Source organism: Electrophorus electricus, chromosome 22 (assembly GCF_013358815.1).
Source record: "Electrophorus electricus isolate fEleEle1 chromosome 22, fEleEle1.pri, whole genome shotgun sequence".
Classification (NCBI taxonomy): domain Eukaryota; kingdom Metazoa; phylum Chordata; class Actinopteri; order Gymnotiformes; family Gymnotidae; genus Electrophorus; species Electrophorus electricus.
In genome coordinates, this window is record NC_049556.1 from 7401436 (window position 1) to 7422003 (window position 20568).

The window sequence follows — 20568 nt, forward strand, 5'->3', positions numbered from 1 at the left end:
CGGGATATGTAGGACCCTCATAATAGACTAAGTAGATCTGCTCAAAGAGTATTAAAAGTCATAACAGCATCTGCAGTTGGCCTGTCGCTAAACCTGCTCTCTGCCTCCCAGGGGATGGAGGAAATGATGTCAGCATGATCCAGGAAGCCGACTGTGGCGTGGGAGTGGAGGGCAAAGTAAGAGCCACTGGGTCCTTGTCACACACAATGTCGCATGCTTCGGGAATGATATCTCCATCCGTCCTTACCACACACACACACACGCACGCACACACACACACACACACACACACACACACACACACACACACACACACACAACACACACATGCACACGCACACACATACACGCACGCACACACACACACACACACACACACACACACACACACACACACACACACACAACACACACATGCACACACACACACATACACACACAAACACACACACAAACACACACATAAACACACACATAAACACACACATACACACACACACACACACACACACACACACACACACACACACACTCTACCCACACGTATATATGTGTGACCCTAAATACCACTGACTGGATATGATGTTCTCTGACCTACTGTCTGGTCATGTTTGTCCAGGGAACTTATCTGTCATTGTATAAACATAGGCAGTGTTGCACTATTGACAAATCAGTACATAAGTGTAGGTGGTAGTAGGGCTTTGAAATTTGCTCTAGCCGTCACTCATGTTTTAAGGTATTGAGTCACAGAACTTCAAACACTACAAAGACAGGTTTTGGCCCTGTTGTGGTGGGCAAAGCACTCTTTCCAGAGGCCGAAAACGAGACATTATGAGTTGGTTAATTGATATTGACTCACCCATGACTAACATGGCATAGCCCTAGATTAAACTGCCGTGGTTAGGTGGGTTTGTGTGTTTCCTTCCAGGTCTGCAGTTCTCTTGGCTCATACAAGTTCACCAGGTCACTTCAGAACTATGCTCAGCAACATTATACATTCAAATCTTATTATATGCTCGTAACATGTACTTTCTTCACATATACTAAAGTGTACTTAGCAGTCTGGAATGGTGTGGAATGTTTATTTTGTTAGGAAGGGAAGCAGGCCTCCCTGGCTGCCGATTTCTCGGTGACTCAGTTCAAGCATTTGGGCAGACTGCTCATGGTGCACGGCAGAAACAGCTACAAGAGATCCGCTGCTCTCAGCCAGTTCGTCATTCACAGGAGCCTCTGTATCAGTACCATGCAGGTACAGTGTGTGTTCGTGCGTGTGTGTGTGTGTGTGTGTGTGTGTGTGTGTGTGTGTGTGAGCAAGAAAGCGAGAGAGAGGGAGAGGGCAAGAGAAAGACAGAGAACAAGAGTGAGAGAGAGAGAACGAGAGTGAGTGTGTGTCTGTGTGTACAAATTACCTACGCACTTTCTGACTCATACCCAGTAGCTGTAGCAAGTAAAGCACTCCTGGAAGGGCCTGTTTTCAGGAAGACTGCTTCTATTTTCCAACCTGTGACACAGTTATGAAGGCTTTATTGTTGAACACAGTGGTAAGGCTTGCACAGATCATGCTGTGTCTGACATGATGGTAATGGATGGCAATGATAAACAAAGTATGCTTCTCAAACTTTGCTCAATAATTTACGCAACAAACCTCTTTGCAATACAGAAAATATGCAGTTAAAGCAAAATGCTTACTGGAGTTTTAAAAAGGGGAATTCTGATTTTTCACACTTTCTGTATAATTTACTTGTCAAGAACAGAACTAAAAGTCATTCAGTGTTTTTGGAGGGAAAAAGATTCATTCTAGAGATCTTCAGTTTTTGTGTTAGGAAGCATGGTTCTGTCTACAAAGCAACTGCCAAAGAAAGACATATGCGCCTTCTGAGTTTTTATGTGTAATTCTGACAGTGGGAAAATCATGATACTTTACTAAAAAATCATTTCCTTCCGTATAGTAGTTATGCAATAATTGTAATTCAAATCCTCACTGGAAAACGTTTAGGTAGTTTGTGGAGGCAATTTTACTCTCTTTACAATTGTGTTTTTTCATCAAATCAGTTTAACTTACCATGTTTATCTCTCAGTAAGTGAATTATGCATAAAAAAAAAAAATCAGTAGACATTCATAATAATATGTCCTTATCAGTTTTCTCCCAAATTTTCTCTAATCTCCAAAAACAAAAACTCCTTTTAATCCATTCATCCATTCTTTCATTCATGAACCTTAGTTTTGTCCAAACAAGTCAGAGCTGTTTATAACCGTTGGAGTATAACTGTTTCAATTCAGTTCACAGCTAGTGGTTAACCAGACCGGTACGATGCACAGCAGTGACTTGTTGCTTGGCTTCTCCCCAGGCTGTTTTCTCCTCCGTTTTCTACTTCGCATCAGTGCCCCTGTACCAAGGGTTTCTAATCATCGGGTGAGTAGCTGACTCTAGACATGGGCTGTGACTCATTTGTGCTGGATGAGATCTTCGCAGCATCTCAGTTATGTGCTGCTCTGACATTTTGCTTCAGCTCCAGCATTGTTGCAGCGAACACAGTCGCACTTTCAAACCATGCTGCCTGCACACAAGACGAAGAGCTCCAAAGGGCCCTTTTGTATTAGGAAGTTAGAGATATTCAGTTGGACACTGTTTGGGTACATCAGTGTTTCAAAGACAATTTGCGGGGAAAAAAATAAACTGACCTGTAGATTTATTACAGTTTATTATATTAAGTATATTGCGTCTTGTAAGTCTTGCTTACAGAGAATCGTATGAATCATCTATTGCTGAAATTCTTTATTGGTTTTAAATGATGTTTTGTGTTTAGCATTTGACTGGAGGTTCCTAACTTGTATCCCCATATTTTTAGCTACTCAACAATCTACACTATGTTCCCTGTCTTTTCCCTGGTTTTGGATAAGGATGTCAAATCAGAGGTGGCCATGCTCTATCCTGAACTTTACAAAGACCTCTTAAAGGTATCTGCCTTACATTGTTCTTGTCAGAATAACAGAGAATCCCTTGCTTTTATCCTGTATCAACTCAACTTCTTATTTTCAGGGTCGGCCGCTCTCCTTCAAAACATTTCTAATATGGGTCTTGATTAGCATCTACCAAGGTAAGCTGATTTTGAGTTTACTTCATTGTATTGTATCAAGATGTGTTACGTACAGTGTGACTAGCAACCTTCACTCGGCAAGTAATCAAGTGTTCCAAATGGAGTGGACCATTAATGTCTCCCTCTGAGCACGACTGTGTTTGCAATGGCCCTGCAGAGGCTTGCTAAGAAAACAGGGAATCTTTGAGCCCAAGAGGCAGTGGTAGAGAACGGACACACTCGCATGGTGAATGTTGTTTCACCCAAACAAAGCCCATGCATATGTTTTCTCCGTATCTTGAGGAGTTTATTTGTGTCCGAGTTTGCAAATGTTGAATAACCCCAGGTGGTTTTTCCAACACCGCATTTTGTGTCCTTTCGAGGCGGGACTTATGAATCTGGAGCTCCACCCAAACCTCACCTCCCCACCTTAAGGTTCCTCCTTTCCCCTGTATTGTTTAGTGCTTGCTTTGCTTTTTCTAGCTTTAAAAGAACTTTGCTTGCCTTCCTTTCATTTACCCAAGAATTCCACTTGCCTTTAATTGATCTCTTGCCTATTGATACCCAAGAACAAGTTATTCTTCTCTCTCCTGGTTAATGTTAAGTGGTGTTTAGGGCATTTACCAGCCATTTAGTTGCACACCTCCAAATATCATCCTTGGTATGTGGGATCTGTTCCCTGTTTCGGTGTTTAATCTCAGTGTTTTGGCGCTTAATCTCAAAGGTCTCAATAACACTATGGGTGAGGAAGTTATGGGAGGAGAAAAGAGTAAAAACATGGAAAAACGTGCTCTTCCTCTTCCTGAAAGATTAAGTGCTTGACCCGATTCGTCAGAGGGAGGTTTTGAATTCTTTTGTTCAAACAATCTTCCCAAGCCCCTGACAACCCAGCCTGTATCTGATCATTTCCCACGTCATGCTGCTTTAGCTATGCTTGGCAAATTGCTCCTGTAACTGCCTGTGGAATTGTAAAGCTCCTCAGACAGTGCCAGGCTTCTTGTCCTTCTTCGTTCAGTCACATGGTAATTGCCGTGGTCTTGCCTGTGCCCTGTTCACCCAATCCACCCTGTTCCCCGTACTCCCATCTACCCTGTTCCCTGCCTCCGTCCCCCCCATCTGTCCCACCCCGGCAGGCAGCATCATCATGTATGGAGCGCTGCTGCTCTTTGAGTCGGAGTTTGTGCACATCGTGGCGATCTCGTTCACCTCGCTGATCCTGACCGAGCTGCTGATGGTGGCACTGACAGTTCAGACGTGGCACTGGCTCATGGTGGTGGCAGAGCTGCTCAGCCTGGCCTGCTACGTCGCCTCACTCGTCTTCCTGCACGAGTTCATTGGTAAGGAAGCACACACGCAAGTGACACACATATATGGATACACGTGGATACACAGTGGTCAGCGTGGTATGAGCTACCTAGTTGTCATGCTTGAGTTGTAGTAAACATATCTTCATTGAAAATGTGTCCAAGTAGCCCATTAGCTAATCCTTAAGAAGTATACTCATGTTGTTTTTAAATTTTGTTCTTAAACTTTTTAAAAAACTGATACTACATATACATAAATGATATAAAATGATATAAATAATAGAACAAACCAGTAGGACGTCTCATTAACAACACCTACAGACTTCTGGGCATCTTCTCAGAAAACACTGAAAAAATGACTGAAAACACTAAAAAATACCTCACATGCTAAATTTGACGCAGTAGTTTACTGGTAAGTTGCAAAGCACCTAAAGGCCTAGCTAGTCACCTAAAACACTAACATTATTCCTGAATAAATTACTAAACATTATTCCTGACTAAAGACAGCAGAAGTGCTTAGGTCTGCATGTTTTTTAGCTTTGACAGAGAACTCTTGAAAGGTGATATTCTGAAATTAAATTAAATTAAATGAACAAAACCGCTAATGTCTACATGCAAGCTAGTCAGAATCATAGTTGCATAGTAGAGTATGTTGGAGGAAACAAGTAAGCTACTAAATAGTTTTTTTCTGTTGTAGTAATGAGAGTCTGATGAAGAGCAGTAAAAGCATTTATGCTTGAGTAAAGCAGAAAGATTAAAAAAAAATGTAAATATTTCTGCTTAGTTATCACTGACTACAGTTTATCCAACATTACATATATTAAGTACATAAGAAATGTACTTATATTTTTCTTTTATAGAGAAGATTAAATTGTTGACACTTAATATAGCATTACTAAATTAATGTTATGTCCTTCTACAGTTCCGATTATCAAACCAAGCAGAGTTTATGTCCTCCGCCTGTCCCCACACCACATTTTGATATTTCACTCATGCTGCAAGTCAGGGCAGCTGGCGCCTTATATCATCATAATATCCCTTTGCCATTAAACTGTTTTGACATCAGAATTTGACAGGCGCAGAGGTGAAATAATGCGACCGCATTCCTCTGCGCCATTCCTCTTCTTCCCCAGCAATGTGCTCGGTGGAAATGGCCCTCACCAGCGTTTGCCCCAAGTCAGCAGTGTGTCCCTGTCTCCAAGACCCCCAAACACCCCTCACACGCCCTCACCCCACTGCACCCCCCAGCCCCGCTGCACCCGATTGCACAGGCTGGGAATGCATCCCTGCTTGCTCGGGTTTGGTCAGGGGCAGTGTGGAGGAGGGACACACAGTGGCCAGGGCAGTGGACACCACACAGGCAGGAAATGCCACAGGTCTCTGCTCACTTCCTGCCAGATCCGCACACTGGCCAAGGTCTGTGTGTTTGTCGCATTACCTGCCAGGGGGTTTTACATCCAAAAAGTCCTGTTGCCCTCCAAAATATTGTTTTTCCGCAGTATGGAATGTTATCTGCTGATTTACTGCAATTAAATAGTAGTGAAAGCAAAGTGATTCTGGTAAGTTTTAAAGCATTGTATATTTTTATTTTCATGTCATTTACAGTGAGTAAATAATCTTTTCCCATGTATATTGTAGAGATACAAGGCAACACTATGCTTTATATGCAGTTTGCTGGGCACAGATTATGTCATGCTCGTGATAAAACACAATGGTCAGTGGTGCATCACCAACGACAGTTTCGTTGCGTTTGGTCCAGCACAAGTCTTAAGCCATATCTGGAGCTTGAGCAGCCAAGAGTGTGATGTTGAACCTGCATATGCAAGCCAACACGAGGGCTCCATGGCGACGGTGGTTACTGTGTCCAGCCCGGGTGTGCGCTCACAGCGCGGGAACAAGAGTGGCCATTGAGCCGGGTCTGTGAGGCTTTGGCGACGGGGTAGCACTCAGAGTGCAGGCCAGCGCCCGCCACGTGATATGCCACTCTTTGTTTAGCAAGGGCAGGTGGCACACGTGGCGAGGCTTGACAACGTTGTAGTGTGACGTGGCTTTCCATCAGTCCCACGACGTTTGCTGTACCTCATTAGCCTCAGCCTGGTATTATTAAGCCTGGTATTATTTAGATTTCGTGTGTAAGTGTGAGTATGTGTGAGAGTTTTGGGAATATGTACGATCAGGGTCATTCCGGTTTATGGCTTCACTGTGGTCAAGTTGCCTGCTAGCCAAAGCTATTTTAGACTTATTCACTGTGTCTGCGGGGAGAAGACATTCAGAAAAAAGCAAGCAGAGGCTTATTCAGCAGGAATTCAAGAGCCACACACAAGAAAAGGAGAGATGCATTCAGTGAGAGGACTACAACCGGGGTAGTTGTCTAGACACTGACTCCAGACATAAGCCAGACTGCAGAGTAATCTACCATCCCCTTGTCTCAGCCCTGTTTGGTAGATTGTACAGCTGTTTATAAAATAGGAATCTTTAGCACAGACTTGACCCATTTTTTTTCCCACTATGTCTAAAAGGCACCCATGACGAACCTCTCTCCTGTCCATAGACATCTACTTCATCGCCACGCTCTCGTTCGTGTGGAAGGTGACGGTCATCACGTTGGTCAGCTGCCTGCCGCTCTACGTCCTCAAGTACCTGCGTCGACGCTTCTCTCCTCCCAGCTACTCCAAGCTGACTTCCTAGAACCCCGGACCCCCACCACGCCCCACTCTGGCAGCCTCATCCCTGTCCACAACCGCCACCCCCCACCCCCCACCAACAGACCTGCTTCATCAACATGCATCGCACGTGACTAACAGAGATGCCGGCATGACCGAACCCTAACATCCCTTCTTTTGTGTGCATGACACAAAGAAATGTGGGGAAGTTTAAGGATCCCTAGCCCTGATTGCCTTTATTTAGCTGTGCAGTTGATTTTACTTTAAAGCGGTCAGAGTGCGAGCTCACTAAGGCACTGTGGCCTATCCATTCTGCTCTGTGTGGGTGTGGGCATTAAAAGCAGGGAAAACCACAAAGACCATTCTTTGTGGCTATGTTTCAAGGGTGTTGCACAATTTAATAAATAGCTTGGAAATTCGTGCCATTTGCAGACATACCATCTCAGCCACATCATTTATTTATTTTTTAACAATAGATTGCTTGAGAGATTGCTTAATGAATACTAAAACACTGGTAATCTGGTATCTCTGGAAATCTGGTATCTCTTTGAAGCTTTGATGTTTGGTCAAAAAGAGATACTTTGGCTTTTTGAATGACATGGAAAGATTTGATCATTTAAAATAATGTGTTAAAGGTATTTCTGTGGAAAGTATTCTTTGTACACAACATTTATCTAATGTGATTGTTCAAAAGGGAACACAAGTCAGGATCTACACCACTCTATGTGAATGCGTGTATATTTGTGTGGGCTACTCTTTGAATGCACTCATCACAAAAGCCCAGATCTTCGTAAATTTAATTTATTTTTATTAGCATGTTGTTGTGCAGTCTCAAATGATGTTTACTTTGCCAGGGCAGAAGGTTACTGAATAACGGTGGGTCATCTTTAAAGAGCATGGGAAGTGTAATGACATAAATTAAATGTTCATTTAGCTTACAACTCCCTTTCTGGCCCTCTTTGGGTGTCTAATTTTGTCTAATTCCTTGTTGCCAGCTAAGGTCTCTCTCTCTCATTCTCACGCACGCAAATACACACACACGCGCAGCCCCTGTGTCTCTCACTGCATTACTGAGCAGAGTTCCGACATTTAGTCAAAATGCTGTTTTCCTAACACACTTACTTCCACCCTACCTCCCAAACAAATTATACCTTTAAAGAGAACAACAACAAAAAAAAAAATCACAACTACGCACTTCAACAGAAAGCCAAATAATCTTGCGTCAACTTTTTCATAATTTTTTTCTTTATGGTTTTCTAACTTCAATTGTGATTCAATTATTTGTGGCTCAGTGATATTGGGTTTGTAAATAATCTGTATGATCTCATGTGCACTTAACATATTGCTATGTTTTTGTGTGTTGATTCAATCTGTAAGACTTTGTAAACTGACATAGTGATGGTGCCATTTGTGGCTGAAGGAGTCATTTAACAGGGTGCCATATAGACTCCTCCTCTCCTGATCTTTTCTTCCTGTGTCTTCTGATAGATTTTATTTATGACTAATGCCATCTAAGATGAACATAAGACTTTTATACATGCATTAGACACAGGAAAATATTTTTTTCTTCTTGGGTGCAATATATTAAAGTTAAAAATTAATATAATTAAGAGAAAATTAGTTTGTCTCTAATGCTGTCACCTTTCCCTGAAGATTCCAGTTAACTGGTTATGCATGGATAGCAACACAGAGAGACTGTTTGTTATAGTGAGTAGTTAGTGAATGGATATCGACTCAACAGTTGCTGTAGGACATTTGAGGTGTCCTCAAAATCCATTGTCAACAATCTCATTTTGGTTTGCTTAGTGTCTTGCACGAGGAAAATCTGTACTAATGAGACTTCTCAGATGTAGTAACATGGACCTATACTGCGATGGTACACCGTGTAGATTGTGACTTCTCCAGTTTTTGCTGTTCTTGTTTTGTTCTTGTTCCTTTTCATAAATGGCAGGACTAATTTTTATGTCAAGGAATTATGACTTGTTGAACTGTAAATAACAAAAGTGGTATTTATTTATTAACTTTTCTTATTTGTGTTGTAATTTGCACTCATAATTGAACAAAAAGGGACAAAATGTCTGTGAATCCCAGTGGTGTTAAAATAAAGAAAACGGTTTCTTATCATACCTTATTTTTACTGTGTTTATTACACTTCCTTTAATTGGAGTAGTAGTCTGGGACTAATGAGAAACTAACCTAAATCAATGACTGATAGTCAGATTTTAGTAACAGTGCTTGATTTTGCAGGCTCTCAGATTGAAAATACTGGGTATGTGTTGTATTTCTCCAGGAGAGGGAGTCTTAAGATTTTATGGTCAGTTTGTTAGTAGAACATTACCAGGCTGCCAGTCTTGACTATACAGTAAAACACTGAGGAGTCTGTGAGATTTTTGGGATTATCTGGATCCTATAAATGCCTCTTGAAATGTGAAAATGTGATTGGAATAATAGAAGTCATAGTAATCAATAAGGGACATTAACAAACATGGCATGCAACAAAATCTAGCACTGTAACTGTTCTCCTGGATATGGATTTCCTGTAAAGATCAGGGCAGTGGTAGTTCAGTGGTTAAGGTACTTGACTAGTAATCAGAAGGTTGCCAGTTGCCACTGTTGGGCCCCTGAGCAAGATGCTTAACCCTCAATTGTGCAAGTTGTGTTCTGACATAATTGTAAGGGTTTTGTTTGGGATAAAAGGTCAGCTAAATGCTGTAAATGTAATCAGGGCAATGACACCCATTAGAATCCTTACAGAAGTGAAGAGTAACTGAAGAACCCAAGGATTAGTATTTAGAAGAAAAATACTGACCAAGAATGGGAGGAGTCCATGGAAGAAAAAGAAAACCTGGAGCAGTTATGAGGCAGACACATTCACTGAGGAGAGCGAGAGTTATTAGTAAAGCATGGTGGAGATAGTATGATAGGGCTCCTTTTCTGCCTCGTGGCCTGAGCAAGCTCAGCCTAGCCAGGTTTACATGAAGAATGCTGGATTTACTAAGCCCATCCAGTCAGGCATAAACACCATCATGGAGGCAGATGTCTATTATGTAAGTGAACAGATAAATGCGGTAAATCTAAATCACTCAGGTTTCATCTGAATGCTTTCACATTTCTGTGACAAATGGGTGACTATTTGTTTGTTTTTTTAAAGCTCCCCTAAATAATATGTAATAAAATGTAATAATAATAATAATAATAACAATAATAATAATAATAATAATAATAATAATAATAATAATAATAATATTTTAAAAAATAAAATAAAATAAAATAATAATATTAATATTTTTCTGATTTTCAGAAAAAAGTACCTTGTCAAATATTTAAAGGGAATCTTAAATCTAATATATATATAGTCTGATTTCCAACCTCTGGCAGAAGGTGTTCCACACTCAGTAGAGAAAGGGGCCCCCCAGTCTAACACAGTGTCTTTAAGTATTCCAAATGCATTGGTAGTATTCTGAAGTAAGACCCCTCCCTTGTTTGAGAGTGAGAAGCTGTTCACTGGTTTCTTGCCTAGAATCAGAGTCATTGAAAAATTCTCTAAACAGCCTCTCGAAATTGGTGTTGGACTGATTCAAAGCCACTTGTTTGTGATAAAACCCAGTAAGCCCAGGATAGTATCTAACCTGTCACCAAAGAGAGCATCATGGATATTTTATCAGAGTCTCTTGCATAATGGGAAGGTGAAGCACTGAAGATAATGGCACACTGAATTAAAAATCCCTTGTGGCTGCCTTTGGAGCCATTGTACTTTTCCAAATAGCTGGTAGGGGCATTCACCATGCATCCTCTGGGTATGGAGGAGTAGGCGCCATAGTTCAGATTGAGGAAGTGGCACTTGTTTAGGGCTGTTGCAGTGTCATGGTTAGCTCTTGGAAGGCAGTGGAGATATGCTCTAGCTGCTGTGGAGATATATTCTAGGTGCTGTGGAGATATGCTCTAGCTGCTGTGGAGATATGTTCTAGGTGCTGTGGAGATATGCTCTAGCTGCTGTGGAGATATGTTCTAGGTGCTGTGGAGATATGCTCTAGCTACTCTGGAGATATGTTCTAGGTGCTGTGGAGATATGCTCTAGCTACTGTGGAGATATGTTCTAGGTGTTGTGGAGATATGCTCTAGCTACTGTGGAGATATGTTCTAGGTGCTGTGCGTTGTCAGAGAGCAGAGTGCCTTGTTGTGCTTGAAACTCCTCTCTGGATCTCTGGAGTTCAGCCAAATCTTCTATCACATTTATGAGACCAAACACCTTGTGAAGAACGAAGTCCACAAATCCAGTATCAAAATCCCAAGGAACAGGCATAGGTCATAAACACCAGAAGTCATAAGACAAATAGGTAAACAAAGAGTCCAAACCTGTGAGTAACAGGCAAGAAGAGATCAGAACCAGGCAAACAAACACAGATATAGGGGACTAATAAGTAGCAGCAAGACTTCACAACTAAACTACACAACAGGCGAAGCTAATAACTAATGAGGGACATGTGATAATCTGGTAAGCCCTCTGGGGGCTAGAGGTGATGCCCTTCTGAGCTGGCATAACAAATGCAAAATGCCTATTAGATTTTAAATATACATTCACCATTTGTGACAACCAAGCCCACAGCAGGGTTGGTTGTCACAATTATTATAACTTATACCAATAATACATCTATAGAGAATTCATTCTCATTAAAGCAGTAAATGGGGGAAAAAATGTAACTTCATTTCAATGAATAGACATTGATGGGACTGATGATCTAATTTGTCAGTTCAATCACTAAATCTAATTAAAAAGACAGTAGAATATTTACAGTGTAGTAGTTCCAGATTGTTGATATTTTACCATAAATTCAGGGAACATGAACGCACCTTGAAAATACACGCTCAAGTCTCCATAATGAGGATGATGACCTTCCTCACAACAGCAGCCATGTTAAAGGGAATGTTAATGAACGTTGTGGAAATAGTTCAAACACTTTTCCCAGTGTTTTTAATGAAAAAGTTGATTGCAATGTATTTTAATTTCACTCTCATGAATAGCATAAAAATATCTGGCTCCAAAAATTCACTTTATGGTATGAAAAACATAAAAGCTGGTGTCAGATCTCCAGGGGCTCTGTACAATGGCTGACCCTGAGTTCTAACCCCAGCTTCCAAAAAGAAGTTTGGATATGCAGATATTTTGTTGTCTTGTTGATTCGTACTGAGCAACGACAATAAATTGAATCTTAATTTTAATCTCTTTCAGACAGAGTGAGGGAAAGGAAATTAATTACTTCTGCCCTGAAAGATTAACATTTCAGTATCAATATTTCAGTTCCTAATAGTTTACAAAATATTAGCAATGTTAAAACCAACTCCAGTCTTTCCAATTTAAGAAATATGCAAAAATGTATATTTAAAAAAATTAAATTATTAAACTTTATTTAATACAATTTAATTTTCTTTAACAACTTCTTAAATGGGCCACAAATCAAGCATAAATAGTTAAATAATGTGCAATTCCTGTTAAATAATTCTTAAATAATTCTTTAATATTATTATTTTTTTTACTGTGCACCTAAATGTTTATTTTAAATCAAATATTTAGACATAACATATGTGTAGCAGGTTATTAAATGTTTACTTAAAAGATTAACAAACATAATTCAATATTTGTTTTGTAGGCCCATTTGTACTAAATAAGTAAATGAATGAATTAAAAAAAGAATAAACATTTCACTAGATTTAAAAATCTGAGGAAAAATCCTATTGAAAAGTGCCTGTACAAGTTTGAAAATGACACCCATATCCACTTGCTGTAATCTTCAGTCTCACCCTGCAGACAAGCTAGACTGTGCATGTTTCACTGTAGCTTCCATGGCCTTAAACCCTGCTATTATTATGCTTCATTTAAACTGTTTAAAACGAACAAAGTTGGATTATGCAATATAGCAATAATCTAAACACAGAAGTAAAGTAACAATGGAGTGGTTTACACAGAATCAATTCCATATTTTAAAATGCTCAGGTCAGCCATGAACTCAGTCCCACTGAAAAGCTGTGTTGTAATCTGAAGGAGGTCATTCAAGCAAGACATCCCAGAAGCGTAGATGAAGTGAAACACTTTTGTGGAAACACATGATCCAAATGACCTCCTAACTGAGATCTTGTCAGTAATTGAGTCTCCTTTAGTGACTGAAGCATTTACTTTCTGTCAAAGGGTTCATATTTTCCTTGGTTGACTAAACCCTTTTAATAAAGATATGAAAGTGTAAAAAGGCTGTGATGTTGGTAAACTAAGACTTGTCTTGTATTGTTATGTCTTAAAAAATGAGAACACAATTTATATAGAAATCCAAAGGCCTCAGAGACATATTATCCACATATCTATATAAAAGATTTATATTACATAATCATATATTAATTAATACTACTACTAGTAATTACACTATATCATATTGTATGTTAATATTAACAGAACTAGCAAAGTTAAACACTATTTATTTATTTATTTGGTCATTTATTTATGTATTTTCTTCTGGGTAAAATTTAAAAGGGGTACAGCAAATTTGCTGTATAAGGGAATAAGGGAATAAGGGAAATCCTTTCTTTGGGCAGTTAGCCCAGGGCTAAACCGTAATCAGAACCATATATTTCATAACCACATCTCAACCATTCGCCATAATTATTTCAGTGGAAAAATACTGATGCTAATATCACTTTGATTGATTCGTTCTCAGAAACATAAAATCTGTGTAATATGTTACCAATTACAATGTGATGGCCATTTTCTGTTATACAGACTAATTAAATGATTTAATGTTTTCTGAGTTTGATTTTTTTGTGTGTTTTTCCTGATTTGTATCTTCCACTCAGCCCAGGTTTTACCAGATCCGCGTTTTAAGATTTTCATGTGGATGTGTTACTCTTCAAAATGGTCATGTTGATCATACTTCATTGAATAAGATTTATTTCTCGGTATGCATTGTAGTTCTGTGATTGTAGTTCTGGCCATTGTACTTCCCAGAAGAGTAAATATGTTTTTTCATTGCTGAATATTTTATGATTTTTGGGAAATATGTCATGACACTGTGAACTTGGTAACAGATAACAATAATCAAAACCAGCAAGAGGAGGATAGCCCCCCCCTTGGGTCTTGGTTTCTCTCAGGGTTTGTTCGTCGTGCTCTAGGGAGTTTTTCCTTTCCCCTGTTGCCCTTGGCTTGCTGACTGGGGGCACAGATTGGACATTTGTAAAGCTGCTTTGTAATAACATCTGTTGTAAAAAACCACTATATAAATAAATTTTTATGGAAATGTTTTGAAAACCTGTCTCTTCAGAAAGGAATCAGCTTTCATTCTTGTAACCAATCCACAACTCCCTGAGAAAAGACAGCAATATTTGTTTCCTTATTATTTCATTTGTCCTCATTAAAAAAATGGTCCAGTGTGATGCTCGGAGGCAGGATGCGGGGATGAGGCACGTTGAAACATACGTTTATTAACATAGAACACCTAGGCGTAGGACACATGCTATGTTTCAAACACCAACAACTAAATAATAAGACACGAGACTTATATACACATGAGAATTACACACAGCAAGCATCAGGTGAACGACTCGAGAAGGCTTGACAATACAGACAAACACACACCTACACACGGAGACGTTTGTGGGGGGAGGGGCCATACCGTGACATCCAGAAGTCCAGCAAATGGCACTGCCAGCCTGGAGAACAATAATACCCTGCCAGAAGACAAGCACAGCTGGACACAGTCGGACTCCTATACGTGAGCCAACTACCCAACCCACTGCAACTCAGATGCAGAAAAAGGCGGCTGAACCATCTGACAAACTATCTGAAAATGTCAAAGGGGAGTTTAGTGTTTAAGCTGTCTTAGCAAGTAATAAGCACAAATATAAAGTGAACCAGACAACACAAATAAAGGTATCCAGCAATTTATTGTTGAAAAGAGCTCTGTGATTTCCTAAACAGTATGAAGATGTTATGGTTAAATGTTAAGAAATTCAGTTTTCCCAAGAATTGAGTACTGCTTAGTACAGTTTAAACCTTGTTATGGTGGCTAGTATCACAGTTTAAGCTGTTCAAGTGCATTAACACATTGCAGATGGGAGTGACAGTCCTTAATGCAGCCCAATACACAAAGGAGGATAGCATACAGAAGGTAACTGTGTATGTTTCATCTCATGTGTGATGTGTGAAGCAAGCAGTTTGGTCAGTTATCTTTCCCACAGTGAAAAAAAAACATGGGTGTGTTACATATGTAAATATTTTAGTGGTTTCAACAAGTATAGTTTAGGCCCCACCTTATTTGTGACTAGCTCCTTGATTTTGGTGTATGTGTGAAGCACACCCACATTGTGAGCAGCCCCTCCCTGCTGTTTTGCTGTTCCCTGCTCTTCTGCGGTTCCCTGCTGTTTACCCTGGTGTTTGAACAGGGAGCATGCAAGCTCCTCACAGATGGATTGAACATCAGAGGCGGGAAATATTAAAAAACACAGCACTATGGCTGCTGAAATTCTGATAGTATGATTGATGATCTATACAAACATCCAACTCGGTGAGTAAGTACGCAATTAGGTAAGTAATGCTTATTTTTATAGCACATTTAGTTAAGGCCAACCGCTAAAAATATTTTTGGAGTTTCAGTTTAAAGGACAGTAATGAAAGCACCCATCCAATCTCAATAGGAAATCTATTCCAAACCTTGGGGTTACCATGGAAACAACCCCTCTAGCTTTTATTCTTTGAGCCAAGGGCAGTGGGAGAGGCTGACTGAAAGCTCTAAGGGCTGTGGGTGGCATATAAAGCTGAATATATATATATATATATATATATATATATATATATATATATATATATATATATATATATATATATATAATATATAATTGGGAGCATGCTCATTTAGTGCATTAAGAACCCACAATAAAACCTTAAATTGAATTCTGAATTAGACTGGAAGCAAGTGTGGAGTCTGTGTAATATGATTGTATTTTTTGTGCCAGTGAGTAGTTGAAAGGAATTTACTGCGTGTGACCATTTTCAGCGTTTGACAGGCCCTCTTATCCAGAACCACAACAGTATGACTAATGACTGATATCATTGTTCACCAAAATATGTGATGCTGAGATTAAAAAAGTGCAAGCAGAGAAATCAAAAAGGACATATTTTGCTCACAGTGAAACCACCACAAGACTAATATGACATCTGTACTTTTCCAGAATTTCAGTGGAGTTCCAAGGCAGCAGTCAAGCTTTGTCTGAGTGCTGTCACCTCACAAGCTGTCAGCTCATCAGGTGTGACATTGAACATTCCAAAGAGTCTGATTCTGATTCAGATTCAAACGGCTGTGATTAATCATTTAAAACAAAGCTTCATTCTAGTGACAATGAAAAAAGGGAAAAAAAGTGTTGGGCCTGAAAAGGTCACCATGGAAACATGGACAAAACAGAATGAGACTGAACACAATGATATTTGAGCTAAGAGAAGCTCAAAAACAAAACAAACACACAAGATTTAAAGATTACAACCACCATGTCCTGAACAGATTGACAAATGATCAAAATAGCTGTCTGACATATAGAAGTACCCAAGGAAAATCATGGGAAGCCTTCTGTCAGCTGCTGCTTCAAATGCATCTACTTGATGGATCAATGGTTCTGTCTGTTACTGTTAGGGATCAAGACTGAAACAGGACCCTATTTGATGTTGAAAATACAGTGGGTTCATTTCTAACTTGTAACTTTCACCAAGAAGGGAACTGCATGGTTGAGCTGAGTTGAGTTGATGACTTCAGTCTTCAAACTGTATCTATACTCAGTGTATAACGGTTTATAATTTCTTCTGTTGTGACAACTACATTTGCATTTCTCCTACAAAAAGCATTCTGAGCTCTTGCTCAACAGGTCACCTTCCCCTGCAATACTCCAACCATTGCAGTTACAAAGTCTGCCATAATCATGCTAACTCCAAACAGACCAAAAATGTGCCTTTTAAATAAACGCTAAATGGATGCATGTGCAGAATGTATGACCAAACACTGTTCGAGAAAAGATCATGCCATCCAAATCAGCCTCTTACCAGGACATTTACTGGTGGACATGTTTCAGAGGTATTTTTTGCCGAACAGTGTTCTATTATGAATCACTAATATTATATACAATTGAGGACAAAATACGGTAGCACCATATATCACGCAGATGGTAGAACACAGCAGCAATCCACATTTATGAATGTGTAAATGTTATTAGCTGTTAACATCACATTAAATCTGGCAGTAAGTTTTATGGACTTGGCCCAACGCGTGAAAAATTTAGGCCCTTCACAGCAGCTTCAACCTGGAACAACAGGAATTCCTGAGAAATTCCCATTTTAAGGGAAAATTGAAAAAACAGGAAAATATTATTTTTGTGAGAAAGCCGAACAACCTTTCTTGGCTAAAGTCCAAGAAAGACAGTAAATTGCATAGGAACATTCTAGCAGCATAGCAACAGATTTCCTATGGAGGTATGAGTGTGTCAATCAACATGAGATAAATTTACTTCTGAATACTGGAATTGAATTGACCACTATAACTTAGATTGCATTGTATTTCTGTGATTGCTTGAAGAGAAACATGTTTTTCCCATTGCTGGGTATTTTTGATTCACATATCAGAACCCTGTGTGTTTGATACCAAATAAACTTTGGTGCATTTCTCTAGCAGGGGAGAAATTAATTCATTTTTATCCTTGTAACTTTTTATAAACTTGATAAACACCTACAATTTTCTTAGAGATGTGTTTTATATCTGCCGCTTTATTGTCACTTCATTTAATTTATGCTCATTCGATCCAAAAGTACAATAAAGACAATAGTCCCTTTTCCAAATTATGCATCTCAACAGGCACGTGCAGCCATTGGAGTCTTTTAGCATAATAATGATGAGAACCCGTTACTGCCACAAACACTTCCTGACCCTGAATCCCAGCACACTTGTGGAAAAAGAGACCGTAACTGCGTAACTGGTCTCAGGAGTGTGCAACGGCGTGGATTGGCCTAAGTAACTTAGTAACCTAGTAACTGTTTCCCCTACAGTGGAAAAGGGGCTAAACACACCGTAGTCTGTGTGTGACACATCTCCACCATGAGGAGACACCTGCTCTTAGGCATTAGTCTGTAACTCCGTGACAGCATATAAAAACAATGCTTCGATCCAGCGCTTGTCTCTCATGTATGTCAAGGTGCAATCAGCTCTCCTGCCTTCCAAAACATACATCTGTCATCTTTTGTATACAACATTACAGAAGCCAGACGGACGGATTCGGGCTTGTTCGACAGGGTTACCCACACTATCACATTCCTCTTCTTTATTCCCTTAAACGGAGGATTTGCTTGATGACAGCCTACTCAAAAGAGACATTTGCTGAGTATGCACTCAGACCCTACAGTGGAGCTATTTATAGGCTGGCTAGGCCTGAATACTTTGAATTGCCTGTTCTCCTCTTAAGGAAGGCATGCTTAAGTACTTTACTTGCTAACTGTAATCTATAGCAACACCTCCTGGTGTCCAGGCTTGGCCATTGTAGTTGTAAAGTATAGTGGAGAAGCTATAAGTTTATAATCAGTTTAAAGCACATCTCTGTTAGATGAGATTAATGGCGAAAGCATCACAGACATTATGGAGACAAGTTAAACAAAAGAATAAATGGGAAATGCACAAAAGCAATGTATATTGACCCAGAAAAACTTATTAACCAGCAAAAGATCTTTTATACTTAGAACTACTTCAAATGACTGTCCGCTGACATTATGTTTTAATTGTAATTATTCTAAAATTCCTGGGACTTTAAATGAAAATTATGTTTTTACACATATTCCTGGGAACTTTTATTTTAAATCTTTCTACCATATTATCAGTCTGAGTAACCAGTTTACTGATAATTCACTGTCCAAAACGCAATGCCCAAGAAGGTTTTTTGTGCCTTGCTTGAATCTGGCAATATATATAACATCTAGTGATTAAATACCATTTAATTTAGACTCTTGGATTGGTAGCGACTTCTTTAAGACATCTTGCAAGCAACAGAAAAGACAACATTATGCCAGTTGGAGTTACCACGTTTATCAGTTTATCCCCATGATTTCTAATGATTTATGCTCCCTCTTTTTCTGCATGGGTGTTGGTATCGATGTGTAGTGACTCTTGTTTGTCATAAGAGGGTGTACAAGAAAGAATCACTTAGGAGTGACAGAGATAGGTTTCTGTATCTCCATCTCATCAAAGCAGTGTTTCACCACTCCACACAGCTACCTTGGAGACAAATCCAGAAACAGACAGTTGTGCATTAATCCCTATGTGGGTGACGGAGGGCAGGTTCCTCTTTCACCGTTCATACTAAAAACTGGTTGGGGTGCTATATGGGTTCCTTATGTGTGATGGTATGTTGTTTTAGCAGCTTTGAAATATTGTTCCTGTTGGTGTGGAAAAAATCAGCTTTCCTTTTTTCCCCCCAAAAGCTTTAAAATTCCTTTATTTGAGAATCAATATTGCAAATCTTGTATTGCAGTGTCATTTCTTCCCATGTACACATTTTCCATATTGGTGGAAAGTATTGTTAGTCACTGGAAGTTGCCACTCTTTCTGGAAATCAACATTATTCAGTTCTGGAGTTTAAATCTTGTGCAGATCCAAATCTCCATTTCATTCTAAGTAGGGTTTGTATATTACATAGCAGTAAAGATTACTTGACTGGTCTGCATCTGCCATGGCAATCATCCTAAGCGAGATGACATGGACAGAGAAAAGATGGTGTTTCAGAAACGATCATGAGTACTGCCAAAAGGTCTCCATGAGACACCTATAACATGCCATTTCTGTATCAAAGTTCCACTGCTTGCATGAGGCTACTCAGAAGCACATGTTGCATTTGGAAAATGGAACGCTCAAAAACCCAGACGGAGGCCCTGGGAGCTGCTTGGCAGTGATGAAAACTGCAGTGTGAACTTGGAAAAATGGGGTTCTTCGAACAAAAACGGAAGTGTAAATGCGGCCGTCTGGAAGCATATATTTTCCCCTGTCTCTCAGCTCATTCAGGATCTCAGTTGCCTAAGAGTGGTGTAACAATGGAAGAATGTTCATCTGGTAGATGACACTCTCAGAGACACCCCCACAATCCAAATGTGTGTCCAGTAATTTGCGGTCATCGCACTACACAATTGCCCCTATCTCTCTCTTCCTCTCTCTCTCTCTCTCTCTCTCTCTCTCTCTCTCTCTCTCTCTCTCTCTCTCTCTCTCTCTCTCTCTCTCTCTCTGTGTCTCCCTCTTTTTGCTCACTCTCTATAATGGTTAATAGCCAAATTTTGGCTAATAGCCAAATGTTCTATACATCAGTCTGGGGCACACATTACTACTGCTGGCCTATTCAGAGAGGTCACTGTGTAGAACATGCACTGTGTGAAAACTTAAGTAATTTAGTGTCTCATATCAGAAATTTCCAGAATAAACTTTTTAAGTGAGTGGGCCAAAGAGGCCTACTCTATGCTCTGTGCCTGC

At 39.7% G+C, this 20568-nt stretch overlaps 1 protein-coding gene across 1 annotated transcript in view; it reads left to right on the top strand.

Moving 5' to 3' along the window:
• The window catches only part of LOC113576308 (probable phospholipid-transporting ATPase IIA), a 29158-nt gene extending 19987 nt beyond the window's left edge, over window positions 1–9171 (top strand). Inside the window, exons 22-28 of the mRNA XM_027008308.2 lie at window positions 112–176; window positions 1094–1249; window positions 2350–2414; window positions 2851–2959; window positions 3042–3099; window positions 4212–4415; window positions 6934–9171. Of these exons, the coding sequence (XP_026864109.1) occupies window positions 112–176; window positions 1094–1249; window positions 2350–2414; window positions 2851–2959; window positions 3042–3099; window positions 4212–4415; window positions 6934–7070 (794 nt within the window). The 3' untranslated portion in view covers window positions 7071–9171. The remainder of the gene's footprint in view (window positions 1–111; window positions 177–1093; window positions 1250–2349; window positions 2415–2850; window positions 2960–3041; window positions 3100–4211; window positions 4416–6933) is intronic.
• Window positions 9172–20568: the final 11397 nt, after the last annotated feature.